Source organism: Lepidochelys kempii, chromosome 20 (genome assembly GCF_965140265.1).
Source record: "Lepidochelys kempii isolate rLepKem1 chromosome 20, rLepKem1.hap2, whole genome shotgun sequence".
NCBI classification, from domain to species: domain Eukaryota; kingdom Metazoa; phylum Chordata; order Testudines; family Cheloniidae; genus Lepidochelys; species Lepidochelys kempii.
Genome location: NC_133275.1, coordinates 4475143 through 4487950, shown reverse-complemented (window position 1 = coordinate 4487950; position 12808 = coordinate 4475143). Strand labels below are relative to the sequence as shown.

Here is a 12808-nt window from a genome sequence, read left to right as displayed (position 1 = left end):
GTACAATAGGCAATTCTCAGAAAGAATCCTGGCTGATGAAGGGAAATGTTTATGAATTATTCCAGAACCAATAAAGCTGGTCTAAACAGGGACTTTCTCCTGAGTGACCTCAGGCTTTCCCAGATCTGAGAGGAACTCAATAAATCATCCTCTTTATCCATAGGAAGCTAATAAAAGAGGACTGAATCGAAACTGGATGCAAGCAGCGTGTGAGGATAAATCCATTAAAGATTAGATACTACAGTAATGGAGGCCAGATAAGTACGTTCGATTCCTTGGTCACTGTCAGTCTGGTTTTAGATCTGGAAATCTAAGTGCTCGGTTCCCAGTCACCTTGGTATAGAATGCCTGGTGTATGATACAGAGAAGACACTGGCTAGTGATTTATTCTTAGCAATGTACCAGAATCAGAGATCCATGCTGATGTTTTTTTAAAGACTTAGCAGCCGTCTTGGTTACTACTGGACATAAGATGAAGTAGATTCTACTGCAAATTCTGGAAGGTGTAGATGGGACTCTGCTTGCTTCCTAGAGAAATCCCAGAGGGCAACAACTGGCATTTTTTCATCCACCATGAAGGGTCTATTGTCCCAGCATTTCACAGTGTTCTATTGTCACTTGTCACTATGCAGTTCTCTGTCCCTCATCTAACCTTGACAATGTCCCACCCATGCTACCCTAGTGTCATGTTGAGACAGGTATCAGGCTCAGTCCAGATTAAGATGGCAGTGATGTTAATTAAGGGAAGCAACCACAGAATATGGCAGGATTAGGGCCCACTCCCATGACTGAAGGGTGTGGCCATAATTTGCCAAAAAGGGTCACAATCTTGGAGGAGGAGGGTGGACTAGAGAGTCAAGGTGGTCCATTGGACAGTGCACTGGACTGGGAGCCAGGAGACATGGACTCTGCTCCCAACTCTGCTGATGTCCTGCTGTGTGATGTTGGGGAAGTCACCACCTGTTTCCCCTCCCACCCCTTGTCTGTCCTGTCTAAGTTCTGCAGGAAAAGGACAGTCTCTTGCTATGTGGATGCACAGTGCTTAGTATAATGGGATTCTGATCTCAGGGCTTCCAGGTGCTACTTTAATACAAACAATAAATAATATTAAGTGACCACATGCAGCAAACTTAGAGGCCGTTAAAAAAAAGTAGCCCTAAAAGTGGATGCACGCTCTTCTGAGCAGACTTTTGAATAGGTTATGATTGGTTATTATATTGAGGGATTTAGCAATCTAATAAAGCTGCAATATTATGACCTTTGCAACAACACAACCTATTCAGAAATCTATTATCCTGCCTCCACTTCCTGACAGATGCAAACAGTTTTTGTCATCCTCCCTTGATCTCCCTTGGATATCTTCAGTTTGTGTAATTCTCTCTCAGGCTGTATGGCTGAGAATTCAGACTCCCTCAGCAGGCGTCCAGGACTCGAAGCCTTGATTCTTAGAGCTAAGTAAGCCGGTCTTTGAACAGCAGTCAGCCAGGGAATTTGCTATTATCCAAACAGAACAGATTTTTCTAGCTTTTTGGCTCTGTGCCTGCTACTTTCACAAGTTTGTCATCCTTCTGATTCCCTAAAATAAACATTTGATGCAGAAGTTTCCATAAAACAGAATATTAAACTTGCCTAACCCTTTGGAAAATACCAGAGTGCAGCTGATCCTATTAACTCTTTAAGCAGCTTTAGTTTGGTTTCATAAGTTGCTAGCCAAAATTTTTTCACCCAGGAGTGCCTAAGCTAGGCTTCCGAATTCACAGTTGGCCATCTAAATACAAGTAGCCTTATTTTCAAAAGTTCTCAGCACCCACAAATCCAGCCGAAGCCCCTGGAGTTTGCCAATGCTCCACACCTCTGAAAATCAGGCCGTCTTTATCTAGCTGCCTGCGTATGAATTTAGGAGCCTAATTTCAAGCACTCGGTTTTGAAAACATTGCCCGTTCTATCCAGTCATATGCAACACCCTGCACTAGATGTAGAAAAATGCTGAATCTCAACCACTATCGCTAATCAAATTAAAAACGAGGCTTCTCTCTCAAGCACCGTGTTGCAATGCCTTTGGATGCTCACTGCTGCAGCGTAGTTTGTCTGTCTAGTGTAAAGCTGCCGGACAGTTGCTATAATCATCCGATGAAGTGAGCTGTAGCTCGCGAAAGCTCATGCTCAAATAAATTGGTTAGTCTCTAAGGTGCCCCAAGTCCTCCTGTATCCGCAAAAAGAAAAGGAGGACTTGTGGCACCTTAGAGACTAACCAATTTATTTGAGCATCAGCTTTCGTGAGCTACAGCTCACTTCGTCGGATGCATGGCTATGAAGTGAGCTGTAGCTCACGAAAGCTCATGCTCAAATAAATTGGTTAGTCTCTAAGGTGCCACAAGTCCTCCTTTTCTTTTTGCGAATACAAACTAACACGGCTGCTCCTCTGAAACTTATCATCTTTGGATATCCTTGTTGCACGGTTCAGTTATCACGCTGTGGCAGGCTCAGAGAACCACAATGGCTGACTGCTGTTCCCTGTTGGAATGACCTTTTCCAACCTGTGTTGCAAGGCCAGAGTTGCCTTAACAGCTGGCGGGTATGCCCAGCTTTTCTTCATCAAACGTCTTCTTTTGCCCAGGAGGCCAGTTACAGTAGCAGCTCTACTGGGCCTTTTCTAACAGAATGGACAACACGACGTGTAACCTTCAATTAAACCATATACCTACGTGGACAAATGAAAGTGACTTGAACAGCAGCCTGACTTGCTGGGTCACATGGATAACTTCAGCAATCAACAGGCAGAGAAGAAAGCAAAGAAACCATTAGAGAAGAATTAATTGATATTCCAGCTTGGCCATCTGGGAGGATGGAACCACTTCTCTCACTTACACACCATCAAAAGCTTTCAGGGAAAAGAAAAAAAAAAGAGCAGGATCAATTAAATAAGGAAAGAGTTTATCAGGAAATCTGCCCCAACATCAACCAGTGATGTGACGTGCGAAGACTGTTATTGAATAAGGATATTATGGTCGTGCTCTGGGGTGGTCCCCAGTCCTGATCTGCTAGGCACGATACAGACATAGCAAAGTTTCCTGCTCCAAACAATTTATAATCTAAGAACAGAGGCTATTCTGCCCCACTCAGTAAAACGCATGGGAAAGATAAACTAAGCTGACAATGTTCCAACTGTCCATTCCCACAGGCCATCTTCTGTGTTACTGAAAACTTTCAAAAACCTTGAGGAAGGAGCACAATTTTAAGGATTAGAGCACCCAATGAGGAACTCGAGATACCTAATTTCTTTCCTGGCTCTGCCACTGCACTGCTGTGGGCAAGTCACTTTCATAGAATCATAGAATATCAGGGTTGGAAGGGACCTCAGGAGGTCATCTAGTCCAACCCCCTGCTCAAAGCAGGACCAATCCCCAATTAAATCATTCCAGCCAGGGCTTTGTCAAGCCTGACCTTAAAAACTTCTAAGGAAGGAGATTCTACCACACCTCCCTAGGTAACGCATTCCAGTGTTTCACCACCCTCCTAGTGAAGAAGTTTTTCCTAATATCCAACCTAAACCTCCCCCACTGCAACTTGAGACCATTACTCCTTGTCCTGTCCTCTTCTACCACTGAGAATAGTCTAGAACCATCCTCTCTGGAACCACCTCTCAGGTAGTTGAAAGCAGCTATCAAATTCCCTCTCATTCTTCTCTTCTGCAGACTAAACAATCCCAGTTCCCTCAGCCTCTCCTCATAAGTCATGTGTTCCAGACCCCTAATCATTTTTGTTGCCCTTCGCTGGACTCTTTCCAATTTATCCACATCCTTCTTGTAGTGTGGGGCCCAAAACTGGACACAGTACTCCAGATGAGGCCTCACCAATGTCAAATAGAGGGGGACGATCACATCCCTCGATCTGCTCGCTATGCCCCTACTTATACATCCCAAAATGCCATTGGCCTTCTTGGCAACAAGGGCACACTGCTGACTCATATCCAGCTTCTCGTCCACTGTCACCCCTAGGTCCTTTTCCGCAGAACTGCTGCCTAGCCATTTGGTCCCTAGTCTGTAGCTTTACTTATCTGTGCCTCAGTTTCCCATTATCAGTAGTACTGAAAGTGCTTTACGAAGGAGGTCAGCATCATTACATTCATTTTACACATGGGGAAAATGAGGCAAGGGAAAGGGAAGGGACTCACCCAGCAGCAGAGCCAGGAACAGAACCCAGGGCTTCTAAGATCTAGTCTATGTCTCCATCCACTAGACCACACCACTTAATGTACTAATGGTGGGTGCTTAGATACTGCAGTGATGAGGGCAGTATAAGAAGCTGTGTAGAAAAGAATTCAGGCAAAGGACTGTCTTTTATTATGTGTTTGTACAAGCGCGGGCACAATGGAGCCCCGATCCTAGTTGGGGGAAATAAAGTAATATAAATAACTCCTAATAGAAGAGATATTAATTCAGGTTTTGGTATAGCCAATACTGAGAAAAGAGAGATCCTGTCTCAAAAAAAACCCCGACATTTATACAGAATAACAAGAATCCAACTCATTTCAAAGCAACTGCTAGTGCCAGCATCCCCTTCTTGGCGGGATACATACTCTTTCCATTTTCTAAAATTGTACCTGCAGTCGAGGCACCGCCGATAAGCCCCCAAGCCAACCCACCAGCCACTGCATCAAATAATATTCCCAACAGCAGCAGGCTTTCAGACCCTTTCCTTCAAGGATGAGTTTCATTTCTCCAAACCAAAGGAGTTCAAGATAAACCAGGATCTACCTCCTACAGGAACCAACCCACTCCCTACAGACCTCACCCTCTAACTGAGCTCAGGCTGCCCTTTATATCTCCCAGCATGCCTAGTTCTGAGTCACATGCTCCCATCACATGACCTCTAGACTCATTCTCTTTATGGGAAATGTAGTCTGCTCAGGGGACCCTGGCCAATAGCGGAGAATAAGGGCATGAGTCACCCAGACTACAGTTCCCATGTGGCACCATAATGGCATTTCCAAATTGAAATTTTGGGAGGTTTCAGATGTTCCGTTTTTCAACTAAGAGTCCATTTTTTCTACAGAAAAAACAAAACTTGAAAAATTGTTTTGTCCAAAACCCGATTTTCCACAAAAAACAGTTTCAATGGAAACATTTCAACTAATCCTCATTTTCACCCATTGTCTTTTTATATGGTTGCACAATACAATGACCCCTGTGTCATTATTCTTATTACTAATTTTGTGTATTCCAATAGTGCCTATGAGCCCACATCATGGACCAAGATGCCATTGCGCCAGGTGCTGTACAAAGACAGAGCACAAAGACAGTCCCTGCCCCATGAGTGTTGCAATCTATCATGTCACTGCTGTTGATGCTGCCAGAAGCAGCTGCTAATTAGATTTTATTTTCTTACTGATCACTTTGCCAAATGCAAAGTTATAAAACCACAGCACCACTTTCTTTTTAAGGCCACTGCTTAGGAGTTACATCTCAGAACTTGGAGGACAAATTCGATGCAAAAACCAAAGATGCATGTGATCCGTTTCTGCATTCTGTAGGTTGGATCGGCTGTGCCTGCTCGCTGAATACAAAGGCGCAGATGACACTGGTGGGCCCGGTTGCAGGAAAAAAATGGACGAGCATGTACAGTATTCGCATATGGTGATCCAGTGTATTCCTGGGGAATCACTCAGTTATCCACAGCCCAGCTAAATGCCCAACTCGTGTTTCACCACCTACTTGATCATGGTCATCAGAGGTACTAAGAATCAGAAAAAGCTGATTCATGTCTAGGAGCTATGTATCCTCCTCTTTCTCCCGTGTATAATCTGCAACCTTTAGTTAGCGTTTCTCAAGAATGCCCCAAAGTTAGAGAAGAGGACTGGGAGTCAGGACTCCTGGGACTCAATTTATCAGTTCTGGCTGGCTGCTTTGTTCGAGCCTTCAGGCTGCATGAAGCGAGGCCCTGTCTATATTGTGGTTTTGTGTTTGGTTCCTTGCTTGGTATAGTTACAGTAGTAGAACTCACCCTGGGAGATAAGGCTCCGGTATGCTGTGACCACTGCCTATCGTATGCTGACCAATCCTGTCTCATTGTTTCCTTGTACTCCCCTGTCTGTCGGTATCCATCTGTTGATCTCTTCGCTCATATCTACGCTGTAAGCTCTTTGGGCAGGGAATGTCTTTTGTTCTGTCTTTGCACAGCACCTAGCGCAAGGGGGTCCTGGTCCCATGACTCGAACTCCGAGGCACCAGTCATACAAATAATAATAACAGATACACAGCAACTGTGTAAATCAGTGTTTTCCCCAGTGCAACTTACTGGGGGAAGTTTCAGTCCCATTTGTACTGGTGTAATGCGTTTGCGTTAGGCGTTTGCACTGGTGTAAAGGCAACAGTGTCAGAGGGCTTATTTTGAATCTACCAGGGGCTAGAGCCATTAGACTAGAGGCCTTTAATACTTGAGTCATGGTACACCTGGTATTAAGCGTGTATAGCAAGGATGGAGGGATGCCCACACAGGGGAAAATGACCCTGTGGTTAGAGTATTTGCCTAGAACTTAAGAAGCCTAGGTTCAAGTCCCTACTCTGCTAGAGACCTTTGGCATGTCCTTCAGCCTCTCCGCCCCTCAGTTGCTCATTTGGTATATAACAGGCACTTCACAATCTCATAGGAGTATTGTGAGGATAAATACATTAAATGTTCAAGGTAATACAGTAGAACCTCAGAGTTACAAACACCTTGGGAATGGAGGTGGTTCGTAACTTTGAACAAAACGGTCGGGTGGTTCTTTCAAAAGTTTACCACTGAACATTGACTTAATACAGCTTTGAAACTTTACTCAGAAGAAGAAAAATGCTGCTGTCCCTTGATTTTTGTGCTGCATTTGCCTTTTTTTCCCTCTCTCTCTCGTCTCTGCGGCTGCATGATTGCGTACTTCCGGTTCTAAACAAGATGTGTGGTTGACTGGTCAGGTGGTGACTCTGGTGTTCAGAAATCTGAGGTGCTACTGTATGTTATTAGGGTGATGGGGATATATAAGGCCCTCAGATACAATTAGCACGTATGTGAACCAGTTGAGTAGGGATGATTACTTTGAGGTCCTGGCAGAAAGGTGCTTTCTACAGCAAGTGCAGAGCACAGTGTAATCCTCATCTGTCCAAATCCACACTTGTCCACGCCTCCCTTTCTAATCCATTATCTCTTCTACTCTAGTCGCTTGATTCCTGATCATTCTCGCCCCCAGGCATCAAGAGCTGGCCAGTGATTTTTCAGCACTGCATTTTTCCCATCCGACAATGCCGGTTTGTCAAAACCAAAAGGGTGGGTGTGAAAGGGCCAGTCCTGATTAATTTTTTCAGCCTGAAAAAAAACCTGTGAAAAAGTAAGTTTCAAAATTGTTCAGACATTTTGTTTCGGCATGTTCCAAATGAAAACGTTCCCCATTTTCTGGGTCGAAATGACTTTTTTTTTTTTGGCGCTGAAATTTAAGCTAATTACAGCCCCCACAAATTGATTCAAAATGGTGGCCATCAAAACAAACTTTTCAAACTGATCCAAATGAAATCTTTTGATGGACCCAAGCAATTCCTCCTCCCCCTGCCCGAGATTTTCAGTCCGCAAAAAATTTCGACTTTCTGTCCTGATGTGAGACAGGCAAATTTTTGCAAACTTGAAAAATGCTGCACAACAGGAAAGCCATTTTCCGCTCATTTCTACCTCAAACTGAGCCAGACTACATAGAAGAGCAAGGAGGCCTAAGGTGACACCCTACTCTGTTTCAAGAGCTGCCACCCTTGCATGTCACAATACACTGGGCTCGGGAAGAGCAGCTGCCCCTGACTGCAATTCACCCTCATGCACAGATGAATGGGAAGCTGGCAAACTTTGGCTCTCTCCCTTCCAGCGCACTGAGCTGGCGAACAGGGGGAAGTAGACTGCACCAGGAAGAGGGTCACGATTCAGTCCCTTCCTGGGGCACTGCAGCGCCGCACTGCCCATTACTCAGGGCAGACTGCAAAGTACCAGACTTAGCCCATGTTTGGTTCTGTCCAAGTAGATGGTTAATAGTAACAATAATGCGGTGGAGTCCACCACATTATTATTACTATTAACCAGAACGAATGTGTTCTTCATGCTGCGCTTTGGCCCATTAATGGCCTTTTTGCGATCCCATGAGTAGATACCTCTTAAAAAGGTAGAGGATCAAATTGTTAAGCATATCATCCTAGGAGCTGTAAACATATCTTGCAAGCTAGCCTGTTTGCAAGTTGAACTGGAGCCAGCTGTAAGGTCCTTCTTAGACCTTTCAAGCAAAAATCACATTTCCAGGCAGTGAGGATGTGTAATAGACATCCAAGTGAGAAATGATGAGATACAACAAGAGCCGTCGGAATGGGGGCTGTTGGTCACTTTCAGGGTCTCTGTATTTATTTTCAACATACGTAGCCCGTTATTGAAAACAATGAATTCAGCCATTGACGAGACCGAGGGGGATGGAGAGATGTAGAAAAATGGGGTTACAATCCACCAAAAAAAAAAAAGACAAACAGTTTGAAACTGAGTGTCATTTCCTTATTCCTGCTTTTTTTATTTATTTATTTGGTTATTTTCACTCACCACAGATGTCCTCCCTTGCTAATCTATCTGCTACCTGTTTATTCTGCTAACCCCTGGACCACTTCCCTGCTTTAATGACGATTGATGAAATTAAGGGCTGGATTCTGTGCCTTGTTCGGCACTTCAGCACAAAGCAAAGACAAAGATTTGGCTGTCCTTCTGTAGGCAAGAATCTCCAGGTGGTGCAGAACTAGCAAAGTGCACTCAGCAGCCTCTTCATCCCAGACCATGAGACATCCCCGGAGGAAAGGTGGCATGGGCAGAGGGGCTCTTTGGGGCAGGGATTGTCTACTACCCTGAGTTAGTACAGCACCTAGCACAATGGAGCCCCTGTTTTCAGACAGCCCTTAGGTGATACTGTAATAAACATGATCTCTGCACCCCATACTCCACAGCTACTGGAGGGGACTGTTGGGCCAGGCAGACCCCAGGATTGGCGAGCGTAAAAGTAGCTTAAAACGAGTCCCTGTCCCAGTCCTGTCCTCAGTACCCTTTGCCTGGCCTAGCAAATGGCCTCAGGTTACTTTTCTGATACTCACGGAGAGTTGGGGAAAAACCAGTCACAAGATGTGAAAAATGAAACTGATTCACAGATGATTATAATGGGGGGAAGCAAACAGGACATTTGTAACCGAAACTACTATAAGCAGGACTAAATCCCTAGCTCGGGGAAGGGAAAAGGAAAACAGACTCCTTGTTACTGTGTATAGGGGTAAACATCACTTATTTTGTGTAACCCAAGCAAATGCAGTGGATGAACTGTCCATGCTAAAGTACACAATACTGCGAGCTGAAGGATGCTTCTCCGCCTTTTAAGGGTGAGGCAAGCGGCGTCTTTAGTTTTTGCATTTGTAGGCTGGTATTGTTTGTTCAAGGTTTTCCCTTCTGCTCCTGCTCTGGAATTTTTATCTGCCTTTATCGCCTTTGCAGTGGTAAGTCAGGACTTCGGCTGATGTGTGTTAAGGTGACCAGAGGCTCACAAACACAGCGGCTTGCACGTTAAAAACTGTCACTTCATTATACATTGGGAGGAATAGAATCACAGATGCGTAGTGCTGGAAGGGACCTCAGGAGGTCATCTCATCCATCCCCCATGCTGAGAAAGGACCAGTAGACCTAGACCATCCTTGACTGGAGTTTGGCCACCGGTTCTTAAAAACCTCCAGTGATGGGGATTCCACAACCTCCCTCGAGAACCTGTTCCACCCCGACACTATCCTTACAGTTAGGAAGTTTTTCCTACTTTTCTGAATCCTCCCTCCCTCCCTGTTCTACTCTGGGCAGGACATGGTGAACGATGGTGTCAGCAGAGTCGTGGCACTAAGCAACAGCACCGGGGCTCAGAAGAGCTGGCTTGTATTTGCTGGCTCAGCCACCGTCTGACCTTGACCAGATTAGTTCACCTATCCGTGCTTCTGTTTCCCCTCTCACTGTTTGTCTATTCAGGCTGCAAGTTCTACAGGGCAGGGTCTGTTTCTTACTATGCATCTGTACGTTGCCTAGTGATCCAAGGCCTTTGGGTGCTACCGTAACACAAATAAATCACAAGGATATTGAGTCGTTATTATAAAGCCAACAGCTGCTATATTCCCACCCCTCCAATATACATCACTAAAAACCTGATAACTAACAGGAAAATCTGGTGGGTATTAGGTGCCAAACTCCCCTAAGCTGCTTTGAAAATCCCACCTATAATATCGTTAAGATACAAGGGAAAAAACAAGCTTATTGAAAATCTACGTCTCCCATTCTCTCTTCCTCCATCCTCCCTCACGCATGTGCCCACACACACACATTGTGCAAGAGAGAAATAAGACAGCAGTGATCTGTCAATCGTTATAGTAAACTGCAATTTCAGGGAGTCTGAGTCCTCTGCCTCCCCCACACCCCACTCCCAGCTGACATTGAGCATGCAGCGTGCAATCCTTCCGCCTGTTGTCCATACCGGACTGTCTCTTTGTGTTGTGGAAGCTCATTCAGCATTTGCCCATATGCCTCCCAAAAACTCAGCCTCTGTATGTAAAGCCACCAGTTTAGTGACAAAGGGAAGCCAGGTGCCAACTGGGGAGAGTGTTTGGATTCCACTCGGCGGCTTCAAAAGGGCGTGGGGGGAATAAATGGGTTCTTCTTATATCTCCGGGTACATCGTACACCCCAAAGGTCAGTGCACCCAAACAGTTCTACACTGTTGGGGCTAGGGCTGGGCCCATCGGATTCCCCTGGGGCATTGTCTGTGCATTGCTCCCACCCCACCCCCAGAGGTAAGTGGGTTTGGATGGTTCTCAGCTCTCAGGGGTGGGGGGACTGTTCTCCCCTTACCTCTGAGGGGCAGTAGCTATGTAACCCCCCCTCCCAAGGTGAGGGCATCTGGACTGCTCTCTGCAGGGGGGCAGGAGTAAGGGGAGCGGTGGGAGTCAGTCTCCCCTTAACCCCAGGGGCAGTAGCTATGCATATCTCCCCCCCCCCCCCGCGATGATTTCATCGGGACAGCTCTCTGCAAAGGGAAAGGGGGAATTTAGTCTCCCCTTTCAACCAGGAGCAGTAGCTGCGTATCCCCCCCCCCGCAAGCCCCCCAAGGCGAGAGCATCTGGACAGCTCTGTGCGGTAGAGAAGGGGTGGGCTGTGGGCAGGGAGGGGAAGGGAGGAGGGATTTGTGGACAGCTCCCTGCAGATGGGGGCAGGGAAGGGCGGGAGGGATTTGGTCTCCCCTTATTTCCCAGGGGGAGTAACTGCGTCTATCCCCCTTCTCCAAGGTGAGCGCATCTGGAGAGCTCCCTACAGACAGGGAGAGGCGAGGAGGAGGCGGGGGGACTGGGGGGCTGGAACAATCGGTATAATGGGGGTGCTGAAAGCCACTGAATCAAACTGTAAACCCTGTCTATAGTGGAATCTATTTCAAGCCAAGGGGTGCTCCAGCACCTATGGGAGGGGGTTTGGACTCCCCTTACCGCCACAGGGGCTGTAGCTATGTACCCCCCACCCCAAGATAAGTGCATCTGGACAGTTGTCTGCATAGGGGGGAGACAGAAAGGGAATTTGGTCTCCCCTTAACACCCCCCCACCCCGCGCCGCCACGGGGCAGTTGCTTTGTATATCCCCCACCCCGCAAGGTGAGCGCACCTGGACAGCTCCCTGCAACGGGGGCTGCGCGCCGGGAGGGGAGCGGGGGGGACGGGGTCTCCCCTTAGCCGCCTCAGCAGTAGCTGTGCACCCCCCCCTCTGCAAGCTCCCCACTCCGGAGCCAGACCCCCTCCCCTCCTGCAAGCCCCCCACTCCGGAGCCAGACCTCCTCTCCTCCTGCAAGCCCCCCACTCCGGAGTCAGACCCCCTCCCCTCCTGCAAACCCCGCACTCCGGAGTCAGACCCCCTCCCCTCCTGCAAGCCCCCCACTCCGGAGTCAGACCCCCTCCCCTCCTGCAAGCCCCCCACTCCGGAGCCAGACCTCCTCTCCTCCTGCAAGCCCCCCACTCCGGAGCCAGACCCCCTCTCCTCCTGCAAGCCCCCCACTCCGGAGCCAGACCCCCTCTCCTCCTGCAAGCCCCCCACTCCGGAGCCAGACCCCCTCTCCTCCTGCAAGCCCCCCACTCCGGAGCCAGACCCCCTCTCCTCCTGCAAGCCCCCCACTCCGGAGCCAGACCTCCTCTCCTCCTGCAAGCCCCCCACTCCGGAGTCAGACCCCCTCTCCTCCTGCAAGCCCCCCACTCCGGAGTCAGACCCCCCCCCGCTCCAGCGCTAGGAAATGGCTCTGCCGCAGTGGGCAGCAGCCGCAGCTCCCCGGCTCGGCTCGCAAGCTGGGCTCGGCCCCTGGCGCCGGGCTGGGGACCGGCCCCCGCCCCATCCCCGCGGCGGCGGCGGCGGCCCCGGCCCGGTACCTGGTAGCTCAGGACGATGCCGTCCGGCTCGTTGCTCCCCGCGGGCATGGCTGGGGCAGGCGGCTGCGCCGCGCCGAGCTCCGCTGCGCCAGCTCCGCCCCCCCCCCGCGGCTCTCCCGGCCCGGCCCCCAGCGCCTGCGGGGCGGGCAGCTCCCCGGAGCCCAGCCACCGCCGGCCGCTGCCTCCCGTCCGGCTCCCGGCGCCCCGGCAGCCAATCCCGGCCCGGCGAGCGGCCGCGGGGGGGCGGGGTGCAGCGGGGGACAGAGGAGAGGTGGGGTTCGGGGAGGGGAGGGGAGCGCTGGGGGTGGCAGGGGGAGGGGCGAGATGGGGATGCAGGGGGA

General features: G+C 48.8%; 1 protein-coding gene across 1 annotated transcript in view; it reads right to left on the bottom strand.

The window, feature by feature from the left end:
* SLC4A8 (solute carrier family 4 member 8) overlaps positions 1-12591 on the bottom strand; it is a 73162-nt gene extending 60571 nt beyond the window's left edge. The window contains exon 1 of the mRNA XM_073318321.1: positions 12468-12591. Coding sequence (XP_073174422.1) covers positions 12468-12515 — 48 coding nt within the window. The 5' untranslated portion in view covers positions 12516-12591. The remainder of the gene's footprint in view (positions 1-12467) is intronic.
* Positions 12592-12808: the final 217 nt, after the last annotated feature.